This window comes from Piliocolobus tephrosceles, chromosome 4 (assembly GCF_002776525.5).
Source record: "Piliocolobus tephrosceles isolate RC106 chromosome 4, ASM277652v3, whole genome shotgun sequence".
In the NCBI taxonomy this organism is placed as follows: domain Eukaryota; kingdom Metazoa; phylum Chordata; class Mammalia; order Primates; family Cercopithecidae; genus Piliocolobus; species Piliocolobus tephrosceles.
This window is the reverse complement of record NC_045437.1, coordinates 118,632,602-118,659,766: the sequence shown is the minus strand read 5'-3', so window position 1 is coordinate 118,659,766 and position 27,165 is coordinate 118,632,602. Positions and strand designations below refer to the sequence as shown.

General features: G+C 40.2%; 1 protein-coding gene across 6 annotated transcripts in view; it reads right to left on the bottom strand.

Annotated features, from left to right (window-relative positions):
- The window catches only part of FBXW11 (F-box and WD repeat domain containing 11), a 141,151-nt gene that overhangs the window by 6,832 nt on the left and 107,154 nt on the right, over nt 1–27,165 (bottom strand). For all 6 annotated transcript variants that reach the window (XM_023218935.2, XM_023218934.2, XM_023218937.2 and 3 more), the window contains 7 exons: nt 22,285–22,422; nt 9,190–9,308; nt 7,474–7,723; nt 4,920–5,038; nt 2,801–2,911; nt 1,646–1,724; nt 240–425 (listed from right to left, as the gene is read on the bottom strand). In XM_023218935.2, the coding sequence (XP_023074703.1) occupies nt 264–425; nt 1,646–1,724; nt 2,801–2,911; nt 4,920–5,038; nt 7,474–7,723; nt 9,190–9,308; nt 22,285–22,422 (978 nt within the window). In that variant the 3' untranslated portion in view covers nt 240–263. The remainder of the gene's footprint in view (nt 1–239; nt 426–1,645; nt 1,725–2,800; nt 2,912–4,919; nt 5,039–7,473; nt 7,724–9,189; nt 9,309–22,284; nt 22,423–27,165) is intronic.

Genomic DNA, 27,165 nt, shown 5'->3' with positions numbered 1-27,165 from the left:
AAAAACAGGAACCATGTTTATCATCTGCCAATAATGAAAACCCACACAACAGGCAGGATTCCAACTGAAACCTTGTATGGATGTGACTATAGAGATCTAGCCTGATACTTGAACTCTGCAAAAGCTGACACATCTAAGAGACCTTGGTTCCCATCACCAAGGAACCCAAATCACAAAATTTCCCCAAAGGGAAGGTGAATTCAATCAGCAAAATTGGAAGGGGAGGGGACAGTACTCACCTGAACGGGTGAAAGTGCAGACTGTTATCTAGAGATGTAAGTGTATGTTCTGGAGGGAGAACGGGTCTCATTCTGGGCACTGGGAGGCACATTTAAGAAATCCCAAATCAAAATAGTGTCATCATGGGAGCTGCTGATGATCTGAAACTCATCAAACTGTAGCCGAAACACACGTCCAGAATGTTCCTATGAAATATTAAAAACTTCATGAATAAAATGAGATCTTTACAGTCCCTGCTATCTCACAATGAGAAATTTGGCAGAAGATGAAAATGAAGCCACTTAAACAGACTTCTTAAACGACTGTACAGAGCTCATTGAACTGTGTCCTTCATCCCAAGAACAAATGCTTTTCTTTCTTTTCCTGCTAGGCCTTTTTTGTTTTTTTTTGAGTCAGAGTCTCGCTCAGTCACCCAGGCTGGAGTGCACTGGCGTGATCTCCATTCACTGCAAGCTCTGCCTCCCGGGCTCACGCCATTCTCCTGCCTTGGCCTCCCGAGTAGTTGGGACTATAGGCGCCCGCCACCACACCAGCTAATTTTTTGTATTTTTAGTAGAGACGGGGTTTCACTGTGTTAGCCAGGACGGTCTTGATCTCCGGACCTCGAGATCCGCCCGCCTTGGCCTCCCAAAGTGCTGGGATTACAGGCATGAGTAATGCCTGTAATCCCAATATTACAGGCTCTACCAATATTTCAAAGATCATCTCACAAAGGGCCTTAGAAAAGTAAACAACAATACATAATACCCATTCTTGATGCACTCTAAAAATCCACTGGAAAAACCTAGAATCAGAAGGACAGTTTGTTTAACATGACCAGGATCTACCTCAAACTGCTGCCAGCATCAAAATTCATGGTGAAACATTATAAGGGTTCCCATTAAAATCAAGAAGAAAGACAGTTCTGCATCTTCTAGTAAATGCAAGAAGTGAAGAGATAGAAATAAAAGATAAAGCTACTAAAAAATTTTTTAAATCTACCAATATTTCCAAAGGACTATCTCTTCAAAAATATAACAGTATTTATATATAGCATAAAAATTTATATATAGTATAAAAATGTACTGTTATTAAAACATAACATAACCACAAGTAGCCATATTAAGAAATCTTCCAAACCTGCAAGAAGGAAATATTGCTTGCCCTATGAGGAAACCAGTCCACCTACAATCAGGATGCCTGCCTTCATATCTGAAGTTGCATTATGTCTCCCCTTAGAAAAGTGCTCACAGCAATGTAAACATCAAATATTCTCTGATTTTGGCTAAACAAAATGAACAGTGAAATTCTCTGAAGGCATCTTGTGAGACACACAAGCGTTCCTGTGATACACCTAGACAGGGCTATCTGCAAATGGTCATCCTCCAGCACACGGAACCAATTCCTGTCTTAAAAGGTAACGTACCACCAATGTGCGCAAACACAATGTGCTTGCTGGGGCTCGAGGGTCAAGAGCAGCTTGCAGGTCCCAAACTTTAATTTTCCTAGAAAGGAAAATGAGATGTGATTAGTGGAAAAATGAACAATTTATATGCTGTCAAACATTTCCTTGACAAAAAGTAATGCATCTGAACTGCCTATTTATGAAAGCTAATGGGGAACGTGCTTATGTTTTTACAAATCATCTGAACCAATTACACTTGACTTTGGAAAAATTAAGAACCAATACATTCTCAGAATTGCTGAAATTTTAAAGAAATATTATTTTAAGGGAGATAAGAAAACAACTTCAGGTTATCTAAATTCAGTTCCGGACCTGATAACCTATGTCACCAAATTCATTCATCAGGGGACTCTCTAGGGCTGAGTAGGTGCTGCTGACAGAAGCTAGGGCTCTGTGTGAAATTCCAAGGATACCTTTCTCCAAATTAAGCAAATGCTGGAAGTTAGTAATAGGAGTACAAACAGACCAACCAACCCATTTGGGAAGTATATATAAGGTCATCTGGAAAGATTTACAGTTGCCATTTGCCCATTTAAAATATAGTGAGGTGTTTTAAAGAGGGTTTGTTCAATTTACCAAAAGGGGAAAAGAAGAAACTTATTATTGAACACACATACACACACACACAGAGAAAAAGCACACACACACAGAAAAAGAACACACACACACAGAGAAAAAGCACACACACACACACAGAGAAAAAGAACACACACACACACAGAAAAAGCACACATACACACAGAGAAAAAGAACACACACACACACAGAGACAGAGAGAGAGAGAGAGAGACAGAGAGAGAGAGCCTGGCTTAATTTAGGGGTAAAGCAAAGAAGTGAATACACTCACAACCTCAGCTATTGCTGGAGTTTACAACAATGACTCAAAGCATAAGTTTAGGAACCACAGTGACTCTGCCTCTGTGATTTGGGGCAAGATTTAGTTCTTTCTGGGCCTGAGTGTCCTCACCTAAGCAACTGGTATAATAATACCTGCCATCCACCACTACACAGAAACCTACCATAGGACCTGGTACATACAGAGTTGCTTAATATACAACATTTCTTTTTCTTGTTGATATAGTTATAGCAGTACATCTGAAAATCTGAAAGACATACCCATCATAGGCCCCACTGACAATCCTCTTGTTATCAAATCGGATGCATCGGACCAATTCTTCATGTCCCTCTAGGACTCTTAAACAGGCACCACATTCAATATCCCAGAGCCTTGAATGAAAAACAGACCTCTGTGAAACAATTTCCCACACATGATTCACACTATCTGTAAGTTTTTTATATCTGTTCCATACAGATATAACTTTTCACTATCTTGGAACTCTTTATTTCTATCTCACTTCCAGTACACACCACACATATAAAGCTATATGTATACATTTATACCATCTGTGTGTTTCCAAGCACTAACCTAGGAGGAAGCCTTACTTTTTATTCTATTTCCTTTCATACGATTTGAAACTGTTTCTAATCATGTGTCTGTATTACTATTTAAATAAAATCAACAAACAAGAAACGTCAATTCTAGTTAGTTCTTAGGCATTCTCTTGATGTCTGAGTTGATAAAAACCATGTAGACAAATGGTGTAGGCAAGACTTTTCTGGGGAGACAGGGATTGTAGGCAGTAAAGGAGAAAAAGCACAGATGAGACAAGGTGGGAAGGGAGATACCACATACAGCCAGGGGGTAAAGCTTCCGCCCCAGGTAATTCTAGCGCAGTGGAGTCCATGAGGACCACTGAGGTTAGAACTGGTGGACTAGCAGCTCTCTCTTGATGAGGCCTGCAGATACCGCTTCCTTGATACTATACGCTGAATACTGGGATTGATGGTTTACAAGGTCAGAGTGGGAGACTGATTAGGTACACGCAGTGTTCTGGTGGAAATAAAAACCCATTGACTACACCAAGTCTTTTTCTCTGCATATGATTTATATAACCATTCTGGAGTTAGAGATCTTTTTTCCTATTATGACTGATTTTCTACAGTATTTGCAGAAAAAAAAATCATAGCTAGTTAGCATGTACAAAATAAAGTGAGCAAATTAATTCTATCATAACTTTTTCTTAGCCTCTCTACCAGTAATTCCTATGATACATCCAAAGGTCATTTTATTACAGCTGCCCTTAGCAAATCTTAGTACCCGTGATGATAGCATCTCTAATCTGTGATCAAAGTCATTCAGTACTGCCTATATGACTCCAAAGTGGTTCTCTTCTATAAGCTGCAGAGTAATACACATTACTATCTTGTAAAACCTCGACAATTCCAGTGAGGAGGTTAAGAACTGTTTACTGATGAAACATTAAGCAATACCACAAAGCGTGACGAATATAAGAGAATCAAGATTTAAGCTCTAAACTAACCTTTTGGTATCTTAAAGCCTAAAATGATAAAGCAAACTTAAAGAGCCGTTATAGCTTTTTTGTTATTTGCTTGCCTTTAAAAAACACTTTGTAATAATCTTAAACCCAATCTTTATTTTGACCGAACATTAGGCAATTTGGTTATAAACACCAAAGTTAAGTTTAGTAAAGCTTATGTAAAGCTACTAGTATGTCTTTTTTTTTTTTTTAATAATCTTGAACCCTACCTTTATTTTGACCAAACATTAGTCAATTTGATTATAAACCAAAGTTAAGTTTAGTTACTTATGTAAAGCCACTAGAGTGCGTTAAGACAGTGGGGAAATGGCACGAGATAATTACGTAGATATTGAAGGGATGTTCTTAATAAGATACAAAATGTCTAAGGTTAGTCAGATTTATTAGAAAGTAAGGAGGCTGAGTGTTGGGAAGGAAAAATGGAGGTAAACGATCCGGCAGGAATGGATGATTCCATAATGCAGTCTTGGGAGAGAAAAATAAAGTACACTCCCATGTGTTAGGTAGGGAGGTGGGAGCTCACAGGTGAGGGAAATCAGAGCGAGTTGGGCTGCAGCACCCTAGTCTCTTCTGAAGTGCTCTGATATTAAGTGATCCTGGGTGGAGTTGAGGTTAAAAAACTTCATGTACTAGGGGAATATTGGAAGACCACCCAGGGCATACACGGTTTTCCCACTTGAGTATACAGAGCCAAATACATTTCTAAAAGTTACCTAAAGCTTTCTTATCTGAAACATCCCATTTACTCTGAGTTGTTTTGAGCATTAGAACTAGGAGATGAGTCAACAACGTGGTGAAAATCAGCCTGCTCTGTCAGCACACCAACTTCTACCCACCTAATGGTATTATCTGATGATCCACTAACAACCAGCCGATCCCTGTACTGGAGACAGGCAATGCCTCGCTTGTGCCCATTGAGAGTACGGACAAATTCACAGGTGCTCGTGCTCCAGACCTGTATAACAAATTAACAATATTTTAAAGAATGAATGTGGAAAAGTCCTCCCACAATATACCTTTCTTAAAAAGACAGCTTCTGAGAATGACCCAAATATGTGATTATAAAATACGGTGTCCTCTAACTCAAAGTTGGGAGGCTGGAGGGCAGACTAGACAGCATAACATTTTCTTTGGTTGCTGAGTAATGACACTGGAATGAAACACGGAGGGAAGTGAAGTCTCCAGTCGTTGAGATCTTTAGAAAGAGAATATCTCCTAGATGGTTCGGATACTCATTTACCTGGAGGAAAGAGTTTGGGCCAGATTTTATGTTTTTACACCAGCTGACACGTCAAACCCAATGAAGCTAGTGTAATAAAAAAGTTTCCAGCTGGGTACAGTGGCTCACACTTAATCCTAGCATTTCGGGAGGCTGAGGCGGGAGAATGACTTGAGCTCAGGAGTTTGAGACCAGCCTGGGCAATGTAGTAAAACCTCATCACTACAAAAAATAAAACTAGTGTACATCTGTGGTCCCAGCTATTTAGGGGGCTGAGGTGCAAGGATCACTTGAGCCCAGCAGGTTGAGGCTGCAGTGAGCCGTGTTTGTGCCACTGTACTCCAGCCTGGGTGACAAAGCGAGACTCTGCCTCAAAAAACAAACAAAAAGTTTCATCTTTCATATCATCCTCTTTTCCAGCATATTTTCTTGAACAGCTCCATTTGTTTTGACACATTACTTCTAATTGTATGTATGTAGAATAAATAATCCCCTCTTTTGTGATATCATCTGAAAGACTTAGATGTTCATAGACATCTAAATGTATTATTAGACAAATAAGGAGACACACAGCAACCAGAGGGCCCTGAATTATCTTACCAGCTGCATTTTCAGCTGAATGGGATAGATAAATAGATCTCCACATGTAAAAGAATGGCATTGGACACCTACCTCATACCTTAAACAAAAATCTAACTCAAAATGGATCAAGGACCTATACGTAAGCACTGAAACTATACAAGTCTTCATAAATTGAACATCATCAAAATTAAAATCATTTGTGCATCAAAGGATACCATCAAAAAAGTGAAAAGGCAACCTACAGAAAGGGAGAAAATATTTGCAAATCATGTATCTCATAAGGGACTTGTGTCCAGAATATATAAAGAACTTATAACTCAACAATAAAGAGACAAATTATCAATTTTTAAAGTGGGCAAAGGATTTATAGACATTTCTCCAGAGAAAGTACACAAATGGCCAATAAGCATACAAGTTGTTCAGCATCATCAGTAATAAGGGAATGCAAAGCAAAACCAGAGATACCACTGCACACTCACTAGGGCAGATAAAATTAAAAAAAGAGACAAATAACAGCAAGTGTTGGCGAGGATATGGAGAAACCCTCCATGCTGGTATTACAAAACAGCTGTTTTGTAATAAAGCTCAGACCCTCTCAACTTCCAGGCACTGTCTCATACCAATTGGTGTGACTGTGGGAGTAAGTTGCCACATATAAATCCTAGTTGTTTAGCCTCCCAACTATCCAATCTAAAGCCTGATGCTACACACTTTGTGATTTGTGGGGCTAGGGTGTAAGAATGCTTTCCAGCGCTGGTCATGAAAAGGATGTTCTTTGCGCAAGCTGAAACCCCCACATACCACTGGCAGGACTGTAAAACGGTGCAGTGCTGCAGTGCCTTTGGAAAACAGTTTGGCAGTTCTACAAGCCTGGGCAACAAAGTGAGACCTGGTCTCTACAAAAAAAAAGGGGGGGGGGCGGGGGGGGCAGGCCTGGTAGTGCCTGTACTCCCAGCTACGCCAGGAGGCTTAGATGGGAGCCTCAGGGGTCCCTGAGCTGAGGGACTGCTTGAGCCCAGGAGGTCAAGGCTGAAGTGAACCATGACTATGTCACTGCACTCCAGCCTGGGTGACAGAGTGAGATCCATCTTCTAAACAAAAAGTTAAACAGAGGGTTACCATCCTAAGAAAATTAAAAACATGAAAACTTCTACACTAATATTTATAGCAGCAGCATCTGTAATAGCCGAAAAAATAGAAACAACTAAAATGTCTATCAACTAATAAACAGAAGAACAATGAAATTTTATTCAGCCACTGGAAACAACAAAGTACTGGCTGGGTGTGGTGGCTCATGCCTCTAATCCCAACACTTTGGAAGGCCAAGGAATGCTTGAGCCCAGGAGTTCAAGACTAGTCTGGGCAATATAGCAAGACCCCATCTGTACTTAAAAAAACAACAACAACAACAAAAAAGGACAAAGCTGATATATGCTACAAAGCACATGGATGAACCTTGAAAACATTACACTAAGCACAGAGGAGAATAAAGATCTTGCCAGGTACCAGGTTGGTATAAGCCACCTCTGCTTTCTCTCTGTTCTAAAAGGGACAGGAGCAGGCAGGGTTATGACTGCAGACATACTTACTTTGATGGTCCTGTCACCAGAGGCAGACACAATGTACTTGTCGTCAAAGTCTACTACATTGACAGCAGCCCGGTGGCCAACCAGGACACGGCGTAAAGTGATATCGGTCGCAGAAGCCATGTCCCACACAGCAATGGAACGGTCCTTGGAACAGGTCACCATCAGTCCATTGCTGAAGCGTAAGTGCAGTACGGCTTCATTGTGGTGGATCAATGTGTTAAGAACTTCACCCGTGTTCACATCCCACACTCTAGGAGGGAAGAGAAAAGCATGATGCTTAATTATGGAGACAGCCAGGAAATGATTCTGGCATCTGAGCTCTGTCTGGGTCTGCAATGGCTTGGATATGGTTTGTCTGACTCTACCGAATCTCATGTTGAAACTGATCCTCAGGGTTGGAGGTGGGGCCTGACAGGAGGTGTTTGGGTCATGGCGGTGGATCCCTCACGAATGACTTGGTGCCATTCTCATAGGAGGGAGTTCACTCTTCGTTCTGAGAGAACTGGCTGTTGAAAAGAGCCTAGCAGCTCCGTCCTCTCTCTTGCTTCTCTCTCACATGTAATCTGCATACACTGGCTCGCCTTTGCCTTCTGCCATGAGGAGAAGTAGCTTGAAGCCTTCATCAGAAGCAGATGCTGGTGCCATGCTTCTTGCAGAGCCTGCAGAACCATGGGTCAAATAAACCCCTTTTCTTTTATAAATTACCCAGCCTTGGGTATTCCTTTATAGCAACACAAATAGACTAAGACAGGGTCCATTCTTAATGAACCTAAGGGCATGATTAAAAGTGCCCCTAAAAGCAATTTCTTTATTTGCTGAGAAGTGCTGAGATGGTTTCAGAAAAAGTGGCTAATTCTGGCTCTGCTCGAGTTTAGGTATATTTAGCAGTCAGGTATTCAGGGATGGTGTTTGCAGGCTCATGCTGATGGCAAAAGACGATTCCTCAAGAAAGCAGATTTTGTATTGAGTCTGAGATAAAAGGAAGAAGGAGCCTTGTTGGCTGAAGAACTGAGAATGGTTCCAAGCTTACAGCTCTTGTTGACTTCTGACAGACCTCTGAGTCTATTATTTATCCACTGCAAACTGGGTAAGTCATGATGCCTCATGAATCACCACATCCACTTCTTTACTCAGCTGCTTTATGGGCAAAGCCAGGGTCTCCCAACTGCTTCGTATGTCCAGGGATTTGGGGGCAGCACTTCCACATCATGGCTTTTCTGTAACCCTCATCTCCTAAGAGGACAAGTTCACACATGGCAGAGGGGAAAAGACTCAGGCCTCTGAGGCTGAGACATGATCTCTGGCAGAAGCAGTGGTACGGAAGCACTGAGTCCAGGAGAGGATACTAGGCATGCTTCAAGCAGGGGTGGTGATGCTTTAGGCAGGGGTGGTGAAAGAGTCCGGGAGTGACTCCTGGAAGTGAGTGTCTCCTCTCTGCTCTGGACCACAGTTTCCCAAAAGAAGAAAGCCAGCCTAATACTTGGTATATGCAGGAAAGCATGTTGTCATCTCTATAGTGAACAGCAATAGGAATAGAACACCTTTAACAAAAATTAGCTTTCCTGCCTAATTTGCTCAAACATATCTACAATAAAAGTAGTTTGAAATACAGCATGTAAAAATTGTGTGTGTATGCCTCTCCCAGAGGAGGATGTCAATCTCAGACTTTCTCAGGGAAGGCTTACAAGTTAAGACCAATGAAGCCAGATCACTCACCTCACTGTAGAATCTGAAGAGCCGGTTACAATGACACGCTCATCATATTGCAGACAGAGGACAGAGCCTGTGTGTCCCGTTAACACTTTCAAACATTCCAGGCTGGTTTTATCCCAAATCTATTGAGACAAGATTAGCCACAAACGATGATTATACTACATTTTGATGAATGTTACTGTCCCACCTTATGTTCTGATTATAAAATAGAACACACTTGGGTTACAGTAAGTAAGAAACACTGAATATCAAACAGGTAAGAAATGACAAGTAGGAATACAGACAATAGTGATTAACTACAAGGACAGATGTGCTATTTTGCTTAATTTGAATCCTTAGCTATTGATCTCATTACACTTATCAACAGCCTCATAAAGGGGACTTTTTAAAAATAAAATCTGTGAAAAGAATTCGCTCACTGGCTGGGTGCTGTGGCTCATGCCTATAATCCCAACATTTTGGGAGGCTGAGACAGAAGGATTGCTTGAGCCCAGAAGTTCAAGACCAGCCTGGGCAACATAGCAAGTCAATCTCCATAAATGTGTGTGTGTGTGTGTGTGTGTGTGTGTGTGTGTGTGTGTGTGTGTGTTTTAAATTAGCCAGGCGTGGTGGTGTGTGTCCCTGTAGTCCCCAGCTACTCAGGAGGCTGAAGTGACAGAATTGCTTGAGCCCAGAAGGCAAGGCTGCAGTGAGCTATAATCACACCACTGTCCTCCGGCCTGGGTGACAAAGCAGAACCCTGCTTTGTCATTTTATTTTTATGTCTCGTAAAAATAAATAAATAAATAAATAAAGAACTGGCTCGCTCTCTGGAAAGCAACATGACAGCATTTATTAAGACCTTTTACAAATGCATACCCCTATGTTTACAAAAATAAAAAGTGGAAAATGAAATGTCCAGCATTTCATAAAAGTCTCAAACTATGAAAAGTGTTTAATGAGAAAAGATCATGCTTTATTACAAAGTTAAGCATTTTTTAAAAATCAGAATAAAAATTATCTATAAAGTGACACAATGACTATATCTTAGAAAAGGAAAAAAGGATTAAAGGAGGTAAAATGTTGTCAACAGTTTTTTTCATGCTCTGAGTGTTCCTCTTCTCGCTTCTTTTACTGCCTCCATAGATTTGTCTTTTCCAGAATGTCACAGAGTTGGAATCATACAGTATGAAGCCTTTTTACATTGGCTTCTTTCACACAGTAATACATACTGAAGGTTCCTCCCTGTCTTTTCATGGCTTGATATACATTCCTTTTTCGTGCTGAAGATTATCCCATTGTCTAGATACACTACAATTTACCCATTTACCTACTGAAGGACACCTTGGTTGCTTCCAAGTCTGGGCAATCATCAGTAAAGCTGCCATAAACATCTGGGTGCAGGTTTTTCTGTAGATGTAAGTTTTCGATTCTGTTGTGTAAATACTAAGTAGCAACACTGCTGGATCATATGGTAGAAGTATGTTTAGTTTTGTAAGAACTGCCAAACTGCCTTCTGAAGTGGCTGTACCATTTTCTGTTTCCACCAGCAATGAATGAAAGTTCCTGTTCCTATTGCTCCATATTCTCGCCAGCATTGGGTGTTGTCAGTGTTCTGGATTTTGGCCACGCTAACAGGTGTGTAGTAGTGCCTCACTGTTATAATTCACATTTCCCTGATGACTTACAATGTGGAACATCTTTTCACATGCTTATATGCCATCTGTATATCTTCTTTGGTGAGATGTCTGTTAAGGTCTATGCCTTATTTTTAAAAATTAGGTTAATCTAATGGTTTATTTTCTCACTGCTGAGATTCAAGAGTTCTTTGTATGTCTTTTGCATATATTTTCTCTAGTCTGTGGTTTGTTTTCTCATTCTCTAGACAATGTCTCTCACAGAAATTTTTAATTTTAACAAAGTCCAGCTTATTAATTCTTTTATTTCATGGGTCATGCCTTTGGTATTATATCTAAAAAATCAACAAACTCAAGATCATCTAGATTTTCTCCTATGTTATACTCTACGAATTTTATGGTTTTGTGTTTTACAATTAGGTCTTTAATCCATTTTGAGTTAATTTTTGTGAAGTACATAGGATCTGTGTTTAGATTGTTTAGGGGTAAGGGAGGCAATATGGTGTCTAATTGCTTCTGCCCCATTTGTTGAAGACACAATCTTTTCTCCACTGTATTGTCTTTGCTCCTTTGCAAAAGATCAGCTGACTATACTTATGAAGGTATATATTTCTGGGCTCTCTATTCTGTTCCATGGATCTAGTTGTCCATTCTGTTGCCAGCACCACATTATTGTGATTATTGCAGTTTTACAGTAATTCTTGAAGTAGGGTAGTGTTAGTCCTCTGTCTTTATTCTACTTCAATATCATGCTGGTTTTTGCTTTTCCATATAAACATTACAGTCAGCTGGTAGATATCCACAAAATAACTTGCTGGGATTTTGACTGAGACTGCTTTGAACCTATAGACCAATTTGGGAAGAAATGACTGACATCCTCACAATAGTCTTCCTACCCATGAGCATGAAATGTCTCTCCCCATTTATTTAGTTCTTTGATTTCTTTAATCAGTCTTACAGTTTTCTTCACATAGATCTTACACATATTTTGTTAGATTTATACCTAAGTATTCCATTTTGGTGGGGGGATGCTAATATAAATGTTATTGTGTTTTTTGAAATGGAGTCTCACTCTGTCACCCAGGCTGGAGTGCAATGGCGCGATCTCAGCTCACTGAAACCTCCGCCTCCCAGGTTCAAGCGATTCTCCTGCCTCAGCCTCCTGAGTAGCAGGACTACAGGCGCCCACCACCACACCTGGCTAATTTTTGTATTTTTAGAAGAGATGGAGTTTTGCCATGTTGGCCAGGCTGGTTGTGAACTCCTGACCTCAGATGATCCACCCACCTCGGCCTCCCTGAAGTGCTGTACAGGCGTGAGCTACTGCGCCCAGCCATGTTATTGTGTTTTTAATTTCACATTCCACTTTTTCATTGCTGGTATATGGGTAAGCAAATGACTTATGTACATTAACTTTGTATCCGGCAAACCTGTTATAACCATTTATTAGTTCTAGGAGGTTTTCTTTTGTTGATGCTTTCATTGTTTTCTACAATCATGTCATCTACAAGCAAAGACAGTTCTAATGCTTCCTTCTCAATTTGTATACCTTTTATTTCCTCTTGACTTATTGTGTTATCTAGGAGTTCTAATACAATGTTGAAAAGTAGTGGTGAGTGGGGACATCTTTGTCTTATTCCTAATCTTAGTGGGAAAGTTTCACATTTCTCAGCACTGTGTACGAATGTTAGCTATAGGCTTTTTGTAGATACTCTATCAAGTTAAGGAAGTTCCCCTCTATTCATAGTTTACTAAAGGTTTTTATCATTAAAGAGTGTTCAATTTTGTCAAACACCTTTTCTGCATATATTGACGTGATTTTCTTCTTTGGCTTATTGATATGACGGATTACATTAATTGACTTTTGAAGGTTAAACATGAAGATATTGGTCTGTGGTTTTCTTTTTTTTTTTTTGAGACGGAGTCTCGCTCTGTCACCCAGGCTGGAGTGCAGTGGCCGGATCTCAGCTCACTGCAAACTCCGCCTCCCAGGTTCCCGCCGTTCTCCTGCCTCAGCCTCCCGAGTAGCTGGGACTACAGGCGCTGCCACCTTGCCCGGCTAGTTTTTTGTATTTTTTTAGTAGAGACCGGATCTCAGCTCACTGCAAACTCTGCCTCCCGGGTTCCCGCCATTCTCCTGCCTCAGCCTCCCGAGTAGCTGGGACTACAGGCGCCGCCACCTTGCCCGGCTAGTTTTCTGTATTTTTTTAGTAGAGACGGGTTTCACCGTGTTAGCCAGGATGGTCTCGATCGCCTGACCTCGTGATCCGCCCGCCTCGGCCTCCCAAAGTGCTAGGATTACAGGCTTCAGCCACCGCGCCCGGCCTGGTCTGTGGTTTTCTTAGAATGTCTTTATCTAGTTTAGTACTAAGGTAAGGATGGCCTCATAGAATGAGTGATGAAATATCCTCTCTTCTTCTATCTTCTGGAAGAGATTGTAGAGAACTGATGTAATTTCTTACTCAAATGTTTGACAGAATTCACCAGTAACCCATCTGGGCCTAGTACTTTCTGTTTTGGAAGGTAATTAATTATCGACTCAATTTCTTCAACAGATAAAGGCCTACTCAGATTATCTGTTTTTATGTCAGTTTTGGCAGATTGTGTCTTTCAGGGAATGAATTCATTTCATGTAAATTATCAAATTTGTAGATATATTATTTTATTATGCATTTAATGCTCATGAGACCTATAGTGATGTCTCCTCTTTCATTTCAATATTAGGAATTTAAGTCCTCTTTTTTCCTATGTTAGCATAGTTAGGCGCTTATCAATTTTACTCATCTTTTCAAAGACACATCTTTTGGTTTCCTTAATTTTTTCTATTGACTTCCTGTTATCAATTTCACTGATCTCTGCCCTAATTTTCATTAACTCTTTTATTCTGCTTACTATGGATTTAAACTGTTCTTTTTCTAGTTTCCTAAGGCGGAAGCTTAGATGACTGATTTTAGTCTGTCTTCTTTTCTAATATATGTACTCAAAACTATAAAATTCTAAGCTTTCACTGCATCCCACAGATTTTGATAACTTGTGTTTTCATTTTCATTCAGTTATACCCACCCACACACGCACACATGTGCACACACACAGGGAAGGAGCAGAGAAAGTCTCACAGTCACTCAGGCTGAAATACAGTGACACAATCACAGCTTACTACACCTTTGACCTCCCGGGCTCAAGTGATCCTCCCACCTCAGCCTCTTGAGTAGCTGGGACTACAGATGCATGCCACAATGCCCAGCTAATGTTTTTTAATTTTTTTGTAGAGACAGGGTCTCCCTATGTTGCCCAGGCTTGTCTCAAACTTCTGGGCTCAAGCAATCCTCCCACCTCAGCCTCCCAAAGTGCAGGGATTACAGATGTGAACCACTGTGCCCAGCCTCAAAATATTTTTAAAATTTCTCTTGAGATTTCTTCTTTGATCCATGTGTTATTTAGAATTATGTTACTTAATCTTAAAGTATTTAGGAATTTTTCCAGCTTCTTTTTGTTACTGATTTCTAGTTTATATCCACTTGTGGTATGATCGGATATTGTATTAATTTCTAGCCTTTCATTTTTTTACTGATTTTTTAAATTTATTTTTTATTTTTCCATAAGCTATTGTACAGGTAGTATTTGGTTACCTAAGTTCTTTAGTGGTGATTTGTGAGATTCTGCTGCACCCATCACCCAAGCAGTATATACTGCACCATATTTGTAGTCTTCTATCCCTCGCCCCCCTCCCACTTGTCCCCCCAAGTCCCCCAAGTCCAATGCATCATTCTTATGCCTTTGCGTCCTCATAGCTTAGCTCCCACATAACAGTGAGAACAATATGATGTTTGGTTTTCCATTCCTGAGTTACTTCACTTAGAATAACAGTCTCCAATCTCATCCAAGTCACCGCAAATGCTGTTAATTCATTCCTTTATATGGCTTCATAGTATCCCGTCTTATATACAATCACAGTTTCTTTATCCACTCGTTGAGTGATGGGCATTTGGGTTGGTTCCACAATTTTGCAACTGTGAATTGTGCTGCTATAAACATGCATGTGCAAGTGTCTTTTTTGAATAATGACTTCTTTTCCTCTGGGTAGACACCCAGTAGTGGGATTACTGGATCAAATGGTAGTTCTACTTTTAATTCTTTAAGAAATCTCCACACTGTTTTCCATAGTGGCTGTACTAGTTTACATTCCCACCAGCAGTGTAGAAGTGTTCCCTGTTCACCACATCCACACCAGCATATACTGTTTTTTGATTTTTTGATTATGGCCATTCTTGCAGGAGTGAGGTGGTATCACATTGTGGTTTTGATTTGCATTTCTCTGATTATTTTTTCATGTTTGTTGAGCATTTTTTCATATGTTGAGCATTTTTTCCATACGTGTGTTGACTATTTTGTATATCTTTTGAGAATAGTTTATTCGTGTCCTGAGCCCACTTTTTGATGGGACCGCTTTGTTTTTTTTCCTTGTTAACTTGAGTTCATTGTGTTTGTTTTTTTCTTACTGATTTGAGTTCATTGTAGATTCTGGATATTAGTCCTTTGTCAGATGTATAGATTGTTAAGATTTTATCCCAATCTGTAGGCTGTTTACTCTGCTAACTGTTCCTTGTGCTGTGCAAAAGCTCTTTAGTTCAATTAGGTCCCAGCTATTTGTCTTTGTTTTTGTTGTATTTGCTTTTGGTTCTTGGTTATGAAATCCTTGCTAAGCCAATGTCTAGAAGGGTTTTTCCAATGTTATCTTCTGGAATTTTTATAGATTCAGGTCTTAGGTTTGAAGTCCTTAATCCATACTGACTTGATTTTTGTATAAGGTGAGAGATGAGGATCCAGTTTCATTCTCCCGTATGTGGCTTGCCAATTATCCCAGTACCATTTGTTGAAAAGGATATCCTTTCACCACTTTTATATTTTTGTTTGCTTTATCAAAGATCAGTTGGCTGTAAGTATTTGGGTTTATTTCTGGGTTCTCTATTCTGTTCCATTGGTCTATGTCCCTATTTTTGAACCAGTACGACACTGTTTTGGTGACTATAGCATTATAGTATAGTTTGAAATCAGGTAGTGTGATGCCTCCAGATTTGTTCTTTTTGCTTAGTCTTGCTTTGGCCACATGGGCTCTTTTTTGGTTCCATGTGAATTTTAGAATTGTTTTATCTAATTCTGTGAAGAATGAGAAAGGAATAGTTACGTCCTTTCCTGGTTTTGGTATTAGGTGGTATTTTGATGGGGACTGAATTGAATTTGTAGATTGCTTTTGGTAGTATGGTCATTTTCACAATATTGATTCTACCCATCCATGAGCATGGGATGTGTTTCCATTTGTTCGTGTCATCTATGATTTCTTTCAGCAGCATTTTGTAGTTTTCCCTGTAGAGGTCTTCTGACTCCTTGATTAGGTATATTCCTAAGTATTTTATTTTTTTGCAGCTATTGTAAAAGAGGTTGAGTTATTGATGTGATTCTCCACTTAGTCACTGTTGGTGTATAGAACAGCTACGAATTTGTATACATTAATCAAAAGGAAATGCTATCAACAGGCCTTCAAGAAGGGAAGCGTTCTATAGTTCCATGACTAGGTCTTGGTCTTTTAGTGAGCCTATACCTCTAGACTTCACAAGTACTTCTTAGTTCTCCCTCACCCCTTTATGTGGGACCACATGGATGAGCAAGCTAGAGTTGTGTATTTCCCTTCCCCAGGTCAGCCAGGTTCTATAAAATCTCAGCACTTTAGGCTCTGGCTAAGCACTTCCTACTGAAGGTAGACCTTGTCAAGAGGTACAGAATAACCTAGTATAGTTAAAAAGGTTTATTTTCCCTCCCCACTGCTGGAAACACAAGGGCATTTTTTCTGTGATAATCACTGAGAGAACATAGTAGAGCTCTTGGAGGTAAAACTCACAAAAGTGTGGTGGGGAGCCCTGATGACTGGCTCCTCCTCAGTTTATACTTCTCAGACTTGTCCCACACTGAACCTCCAGCAATTTTTCAATTACAGTTCAGGTTACCCTACCTAGGCACTGGTTCTCCTGGATGTTTCTGTGCCAGTGAGTTATGATTCTCTGTATTTGCCTGTCTCTCCAATTTGTGGGGCAGCAGCTTCTCCTGTGACCTCACTTCTCTTACAAATCTGAGTAGAATGGCTGATTTTTCAGTTTGTTCGGATTTTTACTTGTTGTCAGGACAAGCAGCACCTTCTTACATACCAAACCTACTCCCTTCTTTTAATCTTTCCAGTGTTTCCAAGTTATCGATATTGTTGATATTTCATGGGAGATGAGAATGTTTTCAAAGATTAAACTATTAAAAATAGACTGTGCACCTATTTCTTGACATGTACAACAATACCATCATAATTTGCAGTGACTCTATAGTTTACTGCAAATGAACAAGATTTTATAAATGATGTAGACACTGAAGTATAATATCTTTCCACAATAGCAAAGCTTGATTTTAATTTCTGACCTAATGGAACCTGAGTTATTTTTAAAGTGATTAGTGATCAAGGATTGGTGCAGAATAAGGTAAAAAAAGGTTTCCAACCACTGGTCTAGATAATCTCTTCAAAGCTTACTTCTGCTCTACTATTCTATGTCTTATAAATCAAATGGATGTGCCACAATTAAGAGAATTCTTTTGAAAACACATCTAGTGTAAATGAATTCCAAGCCCACAGTCAGACTATGCTTTGACAAGGCTGTTATAAACTATTCTTATCTATTTCTTAAAGAAAAACTACCAGTATTAAATAGTAGCATACGTCACACTTTCTAGAGATACTGGTAGCTACAGATTAGGGCTATCAAGTATACGTAAAAATAGACTTCTGTGGGCCAGGAGCAGTGGCTCACACCTGTAATCTCAGCACTTTGGTGGGCCGAGGCAGGCAGATCACTTGAGGTCAAGAGTTTGAGACCAGCCTGGCCAGCATAGCGAAACCTCATCTCTACTAAAAACACAAAAAATTAGCCAGGCTTGGTGGCGGGCACCTGTAGTCCCAGCTACTTAGGAGGCTGAGGGAGGAGAATCGCTCGCTTGAACCTGGGAAGTAGAGGTTGCAGTGAACCGAAATCGTGCCCCTGCAATCCAGCCTGGGCAACACAGAGAGACTCTGTCTCAAAAAAATAGAAAAAAAAATTAAAAATAGAGTTCCATGGTCAAATAAGTTTTTGAACTTGGGAAACACTGGGTGTCTCTATTGTAGGCATTCTCAGAGCCTTTCTATGCCACTGTATCCTGTGAATTTCTAAGCTGGAGACACAGCATGTAGTGTTATCTAAACTTCTTTGGAGGGCATTATTCTCTGCCTAGAATGCCTGCTAACATCCTCTAGATTCACATCCACAGAATATCTTTTCGCAATCACTGCCATACATATAGGAAACCAACAGAACAGTTTCTTATATTCTATAATTCAGAGTGTGTTTGACCTAGGTAGCTGAATTACTAAAATTCCACTATTTCACTTTTTAAAAAACAAACAAAAAATAAAAATTAAAAAAAAAAAGCAGAAAAGTTTTATTTCACCCAAAGTAGAACAATAACAGAAAATAGGGCCAAGATGGAGAAAGCCCACCGCAACCTATCTCTCCAGTTGATTATAACTAAAAACTCTGATAAAAACTAGTTGAGAACTCTGAAAAGTCAGGGGGAAGGCAGATGTGGCAAGGGGTCAAAATGTGAAGAAACAATCTGCATGGGGGTGAATTTGCCATTATTTTTGTTTCTTGTTTTCTCTTTTGTTTTTTGTCTTTTTTTTTTTTTTAATTGAGACAGAGTCTTGCTCTGAATTGCAGTGGTGTGATCCTGGCTCACTGCAACCTCTGCCTCCTGGGTTCAAGCAATTCTCATGCCTCAGCCTCCCGAGTAGCTGGGATTACAGGTGCCCACCACCACGTCTGGCTAATTTTTTGTATTTCTAGTAGAGACGGGGTTTCACCATGTTGGCCAGGCTGGTCTTGAACTCCTGGCCTCAAGTGATCCATCCACCTCAGCCTACCAAAGTGCTGGGATTACAGGCATGAGCCACCAACACCTGGCTTTTTCTCTTTTCTTTCTATTGTGGCTTTTGCTCAAAGGCAGGCCCTGACCAGGAAGCTATAGTGAAATAGCAATATATGCAGCTAGAGTTTTGAAAGAAATCCCTCTTTCTAGGCAGAGGGGCTGGAAAAAGAGATCCCTGGGGGTTTCTTTTCTCTCTTTTCTCATAGGGCTCATGGCTCCAGTCATGAAGATGTACTGCAGAACAATGGAATGGATAACAAAAATTCCAAGAGTGACCCAATTTTTCTGGCCAGAGGAAAAGGAAAAAAAGTGTCCTTATGAGCTGAAGAGACGTAGGGAAAACCAAGAGGAAAGAACTAGAAATAAAAGAACCCAAACAACACATGGCTTGGGCTTACCCTTGAGCTGTATATGCACAGAACAGACTGAACCAGCAGAGCAAAGGCTGTATAACTAAGCTGATATTTCAAGCACTGCTGAAGCCTCAGATTAACCTCTGAGTAGTGAAAGCCCATGACAGACCCAAAGTGGCATGGCAAAGGCTTTGAACAGTGGAAAAGAGATTAGAACCATCCCCCCAACCCCTCTGATGATGCCAAGACAGAACTTGTGTTCTGAACCCAACTAAGTTGACTAACTGCTTAAAAACACACTTACCCAAAAACATCCCCCAGAGGATTATAATAGGACCCACAGTCTTTACAACGTAATATCCACAATGCCCAAAATACGAGTTTAAATTGCCTGGCATGATTCAAAAATCAAGAAAAATGAAAAATCTCAGGGGACTGGACAATCAACAGATGTCAAGCTGGAGGTTACCCAGATGCTGACATGGTTAAAGATGTTAAGCAGTTACTCTAACTATACTCCACAGGATAAAGATAAACGTGCTTGAAGCGAATGAAAAACAGAAAATTCTCAGCAGAGAAATAGAAACTGTAAAATATCATAGCTGAAATTAACTCACTTGCAGAGGGTAACAGGAGAACAGAGATGAAAAGATGAAAAATTCAGTCAACTTGAAGATAGGCCAACAGAAATTATCCAGAAGGGAGAGGAAAAAAGATTGAAAACAACGTGGAACAATATCTAATTTTGATCTAATATTTATGTGATTAGAATTTCAGAAAGAAAGGAGAAATTGGTACAGAAAAAAATATTTGAAAAAATAATGGCTGAAGACTACTGAAATGTAAGTAATGAAAGACGTAAATTTACAGATTCAACGAGTTCAGAGAAAGGCTTCTTGGATATAATATCGAAAGCATGATCCATAAAAGAAAAAACTGGTAAGTTGGACTTCATCAAAATTAAAATATTCTGTCAAGTACAGTGGCTCACGCATGTAATCTCAGCATTTTGGGAGGTCTGGGTGGGCAGATCACCTGAGGCCAGGAGTTCAAGACCAGCCTGGCCAACATGACCCCGTCTCTACTAAAAATACAAAAATTAGCTGGGCATGGTGGCGCACGCCTGTAGTCCCAGCTATTTGGGAGGCTAAGGCGTAAGTGTTGCTTGAACCCAGGAGGTGGAGGTTGAAGTGAGCCGAGATCATGCCCCTGCACTTCAGCCTGGGTGACAGAGTGAGACTCCATCTCAAAAAAAAAAAAAAAAATTAAAATTTTTTGCTCTGTTAAAAGAGATCTTTAAGAAAATTACAAGATGGCCAGGCATGGTGGCTTACGCCTGTAATCCTGGCACTTTGGGAGGCTGAGGCAGGTGGATCATCTGAAGTTGGGAGTTTGAGACCAGCCTGACCAACATGGAAAAACCCTGTCTCTAATAAAAATACAAAAAATTAGCCGGGGGTGGTGGCACATACCTATAATCCTAGCTACTCGGGAGGCTGAGACTCGAACCCAGGAGGCGGAGGTTGCAGTGAGCTGAGATTGCGCCATTGCACTCTAGCCTGGGCAAGGGTAAAACTCTGTCTCAAAAAAAATTTTTTTAATGAAAAGACAACTCACTAATTGGGAAAAATATATGCAAAACGTATCTAACAAACGACTTGTATCTAGACTACATGAAGAACTCTAAAAACTCAATAATAAAAAAAAAGAACCCATTTTAAAAACGGGTAAAAGATCCGAAAAGAAACTTCACCAAAGAAGATGGCAGGTAAGCACGTAGAAAGATGCTCACTATCATCACTGGGGAAATGCGAATTTAAAGCAAAATGAGGTATGTTCACATACCTATTAGAACGGCTAATATCAAAAAAATTGAGACGATCAAGGGCTGACAAGGATACAGAACAAAAGTAACTCTCAGGCTGGGTGCAGTGGCTGCTCACACCTGTAATCCCAGCACTTTGGGGCAGGTGCATTACTTGAGGTCAGGAGCTCAAGACCAGCCTGGGCAACATGGCAAAACACCATCTCTACTAAAAATAAAAACACTAGCTGGGCATGGTGCCACGTGCCTGTAGTCCCAGCTACTAAGGAGGCTGAGGTAGGAAGGCAGGAGAATTGCTTGAACCCAGGAGGCAGGTGACAGAGACAGACTGTCTCAAAAAAAAAAAGCAACTCTCATCACTGTTGATGGGAATGTGAAATGGTATGGGCACTGTGGAAAGCAGCTGGGCAGTTTCTTAGCAGGTGAAACATACACTTACCATATGAGCCAGCAACCTCACTCCTCAGTTTTCACCCAATGAACTAAAAATTTAGGTTCCCCAAAAAACCTACAGGTATATAATTATGGTAGCTTTATTCATAATTTTAAGAAACTGGAAACAACACAAACATCCTTCAACAGGTGAACGGGTAAGCACAGGAAAGAGGCCAGAAAGTCCAGGAAAATAAAAGGGCAGGACAAGGGAATTGGGGGAATGAGAGAGCTGCTCCATGTAACAGTTATAAACCTCTGTGTGTTTATCAAAACTCACATAATTATACAACAGAAGAGCAAACTTCCCTGTTTGTAAGTTACAATGTTTTTTTACAAAATTTAAAAAATTCGATGCTTTCTAAAATATGAGGACATAAGCTACAATGTAAGTAATAAAATCAAATTAGATCAGCCATCAAACATATTAAACATAAGAAATAATACAGTTTATCTACTATTGAAAAGTTAATGAAAACAATATAAGTTGCTCTATCATTCTGTGGTATTATTATTTCAGTCCTTCTCAGAAACCATAAAAGGTAATGGCTTTGGTTTATAAACTACCAATACTCTTACCAGCCGGCAAAGCAATCAAGAGCCCTGTGATACTGGGATATTTTCTATTTACACCTAATACAGAATACAGAATGTGACTGTGCTTAGAGAAGGATAAGAAGTGAGACAATCCAGGATCTTGTATTAGTTACGGGGAAATGCTCTGGCTCTAGTTCTTTAGAACTACACCGAGAGCTGCCAAGATTGAGTGGAAGAGATAAAAACCAATCTGGAGTAAATGGAAAGATTGTCACATCTAGTGTCTAACACATAGCCACGATTCTAAAAATAATACATATAAAATTCAGTCATTCACCTTAATAGAATTATCTCGTAGGCCACTGATAATTTTTTCATCATCATACTGTAAACAGTAGACACCTTTACTATTTTCAGAGCGGCACTGAATCCTCTGCAAGTTGTGTCGTCCACACCGCCAGTTAGATTCTATAGTCTAGGGGAAAAAGGAGACAAGAGATGAGTTTTTGTGAATCAACTTATTCTATTAGGTTTCAGACTTTGGCATTGCTTCCAGAAACAGCATACCACTGATACCCCAATCTTGGTTTGCATAATTGTCTGTGGATAGGATCATGCTCTTTTCCAAGTAAGATATTAACCCAAAAATCTTTTCTCTTAAACTTTCCCTGCCCATCTGGCAACTATCATAGGATTTCCAATGAGTTTTGGATTGGGCTTGAAAAAACTGGCCTAGACAGAATTCAGTATGTTTAAAGAATGCCATCTGCACCCAAAACACACAAATAAATAGTAACTCATTGGGTCGCTCCCTAATGCCAATTAAAAACCATCATTAAGCATATATTGACAATCTACATACCCAAACAAAGCATTGTCTTGATCACTGAGGAAAGATATTGAGCAACTACTATAAGCCAACTACATAGGAAGAATTTATCATTTTTAACCTTCCTAATGTTTCTGTAGAGTAAAAATGGTACACTTCAGCCCTGGATTCTTGTTCCTCTTATCATTTATGCAACATTTGCTGAGATGTTAATATATTCCAGGTACCGTGCTAGGCACTGAGGATAAAAAGATCAACAGGAGACATACTGAATTCAGGGAGGCCCCACTCCAATGTTTAGACCCATGGCATCTGGAATAGATAGACACTAAACTAAGTTTATTTGCTTAAATGATCCATACAATAACCTTGGAAGGAAGGAAGTACTTATTATTTCCTTTTTACAAACAAGAAAACAGAGTTTAATTTGCCTGCAGCCACAAAATCAGTAATCAGACCAGCTGGAAATCACACTCAGTTCTTTCTGACTCTGAACCCATACTTTGCTACTAACATATTCAATACAAAGCAGGATGGGCTTGCCTCTTGAGGCAGTGCACACAGAACGTAAGATCAGTAACAATTCCAAAAGTGCCAAATGAGTGATAAAAATTCTAAGTGCTGCAGGACTTAAGGGCGATAATGAGCTCCACAGCCTGGACCACTGGGCCAAGTTTAGTGAAGAAGTAGGTCATACCCAGAGCACCAGAAGACCTAACCTCTGGGAGTAGATATAAGTGATTTTTAAGGCTCAAAAGATACAGTGTCTCTACTAAGAGTAACTAAAGTCTGAATTCCTGATCCTTGAAATTAGGGGAAAATAGGGATTTCAATAACCTGTTACACTTCAGGACATAGTTTCTCTCTCAGTAGCTAATTACTTCTCTACAGCTAAAAGTCTAATTATCTGCTTTGCTGAAGAAAGGAGTACTTAACTACTACTGACATCTAACAAACTATTTCTTCTTATTTTGAAGATAGTATCCTTCTGTGCACTCTAAAATCTTAAAATTAACTGAAAGCTATGTGCCAGGCACTATGCTTTCCTAACACTATACCACTCACTTTATATGTTTTGTAGCTAATTTAATCGTAACTCCGAAGCAGGAATCATTGTTTGCATTTTATAGAAAAGGAAATGGAGGGTTGGAGACATCGATACACGTATACTTAAAAAGTGAATATTTCCATAATTTGTGGCCCCAGCGCTTAGCAAGAGTCCTGGAAACACGGTATCTTCCCTCGAGGAGCTCCCATACACATCTGTGAGGGCAGGATGGCGTATTTCCAATGCCCAAGAGATGAACGGACGTGCCATGGAGATGCCAGGAGAAGGGAAATACTCATCTGTCCATCTGCCACCAAGTCAGAACTTCCTAACCTGGGTCATCATCTTTAGTGACTTGGTAAAATATTAGACATACAAAAGCACACTTCAAAATAAAATAAAAAATAAAAAAATAAAAACACATAACCCAACCACCTCTGCTACTTCTATCAAAGTAGACAACGGATCTGTCCAGACAAGCAACTTTGTTATTTAAAAAGAGATCCAGCCTGTAATCCCAGCACTTTGGGAGGCCGAGACAGGTGGATCACGAGGTCAGGAGATCGAGACCATCCTGGCTAACACGGTGAAACCCCGTCTCTACTAAAAATACAAAAACTAGCCGGGCGAGGTGGCGGGCGCCTGTAGTCCCAGCTACTTGGGAGGCTGAGGCAGGAGAATGGCATAAACCCAGAAGGCGGAGCTTGCAGTGAGCTGAGATCTGGTCACTGCACTCCAGTCTGGGTGACAGAGCGAGACTCCGCCTCAAAAAAAAGAGATCCAGAATACAGGCATTTCTTAAGCAGAACTCAAGGCATGGAATCATTTAGAGAAACAATGTATTTTTAGATAGTGATTGAGCCATCTCAGCATGCTGAGCACTCCAGGAAAATGCTGATTTAGTAGGCAGATGTACTGGTAACAAGCCTACTTTGTGGCCAGTGACTCTTGGCAGTGGTTACAAATGTTCACATTATACCCTCTGGGGGCCCACAGAGTTGCTACAGAATGTATGAGTTCATATGAACCCAAACTATTACAAAGATGAATACATAATATGTTTTTACATATATGCCAGGTGTTACCAAGTTGTTCTTAGGTTTAAGAGGTATACAATTGCTTTAAGATGACACTGAAGCAGTAAGTAGCTTTGTTTCGCTTTATATTTCAAAGACTAGACATTTACTACCGCATGAGAGTTTGAGGGGGAAACAATTATTTTAATTTAAAAGAGGGTGTGGGGGGAATCCCTATACCAAAAAGAATTTCCTACATGCTCTCCCACTACTCTAAAATGTTTCCTAGAAGTGGGTGACATGGCTACAATCTTTAACTGTACCCAAAACCCTGAAGACGCAGCACAGAAGACTGCACAGAGGACCCAGGGTCCTCTGTACACACTCAGCCTGTGATACATCAGTCCCCTGAGATGTCTGGACAGAGGATGACAACAACATTAAAGGCTGGGCTATACTCTCTATCCCCAACCCTCAAGTAAGAGCTAGGGAAGAGGACTTCACAAAAGCTCTGCTAGATACCAGATTTTCATTCTAAGTTGAACGGAAGTTAGCAAATGGCTTAGCTTCTCAACACTTACAAAAAGCCTACTTTTCTCAAGTAAGTTTCTGCATTTTAAAAGAAACAGTTTGTCAACCAATTCTTGATGTGTCATTTTACAAAGTCCTCACCTAGGCCTGTTTTAGAAATCATCAGTTTCTTGAATCCCAAAGTGTAGCTTGTTTTGAAAAGCCATGAAAGAGACACGGAGCCAGATCAGGGAGTTGACTGCTTTGCTGCGCACCAACCCTGGGTAATTCCTCTTCTCAATTCCCAAGGCCACCTGCACAAAAAAGCAGCACTTCCTGTCAACTACGACAGCCTAAAAAACTACCCCCATGATGTCTGACGACCTCGACTTTTACCTGAATGCTTATAAGCCAGGTCTTTTTTTAGAAAAACTAGACCTTTAAAACTGGCAGGTAGCCCACTGTGGTAGAAAATACCTAGGTCAAGTAGCAACTTCGGCAAAGGACTTCCACTGCTGTAAAGATGGGAAGAGTAATATCTACTCCCTCAAAACCACTGTTAAGGTTCAACTGAGATTATGTATGTAAGTTCTCATTATAGTGCCAGCAAATGGTAGTTACGTTCTTCTTCAGTTGTTGAAAACGTTAACCAAAAAGAAAGTGGGCTGCAACAACAAATACATAATTCTCACAAAGTTGCCAGAAATCGTTCTCAGTATAGGCTGATATTTAATGCTAACAAGCCTGAGCCTTCCCTAACCATTCCCAGGAAGAGGCTCAGCCTTCAAATGGAATCCAACTATTATCCTAATGCCAGCAGCAGGAATAGAGGTCATACACAGGTGCACCTCTTTAATTATGTGGATACCTATCATTTCACTTAGCCATCATGTGGTATGGCTACTGTAGAGGAATATTTCATGTTTTTGAGAACTTGTAAAATCCCCTTACCCTGCGCAAATTTTCAAAATACTGGGAAAGTAGCCATGATACACAGAGTATACAGCGGCATTTAAATTGGCAATAGAGTGAAAACAGATGTCTGAGTATGGAGGAATAACATTATTTTTAGAAGCCTAAACACAACTGGGTGGGTGGGCAAGTTTTGACATTTTCTGGTCAGGACAATGTTAATATCAGGTTTGCAAACCACAAAAAAAGCTCCCCGCTTTCCCTGAATAAAATGTGGCTTATTAAAAGGTGTGATACAACACACCATCATTTTCCCAGTGGTCTGTCCAAGAAGAGCACTTCAAAGGCTTCAATGCAATGAATGAAGAGAGGAAGAAGGTAGATTACTTGAAGGAGTTTGTCACTACTCAAATGGCAAAAGAGAAAAATCCAAGTTCAGAATACCAGAACTCTAGGGCTGCTATAACAACTCCCAACTCTCTGTTAATGGACACTTGGGGGCACGCTAGAGTGAAAGCAGCATGGACTTTGGAGTAAAAATGTCAGCTTTGACAATTCGAGGATTAAATTAAATCACTTGTAGCAAAGTATCTACAGTCAGCCCACCATTAATGGTAACAACAACAACAACAACAACAACTAAGACTCTAGACAGCAAAGGAGAATATGGCTGCTTCTTTTGGGAGTGAGCCTCAGGTTTTCTAGGAATTCCTTCTCAATTGAACGGAGGCCCTCTAAACCCTCTCTATGTGTGGCAAGAACACCCAGGCGAGATGAGCCTTTGCAGAAAGCTTACAATACGTATTTATTCTCCCCAGACTCCATTTCTCACATCCTCATTTCCTGAATAACAGGAGTTGGCTGCACTAAGCCAGGTTCTCTATTTTCCCTTAAAATTAAGCC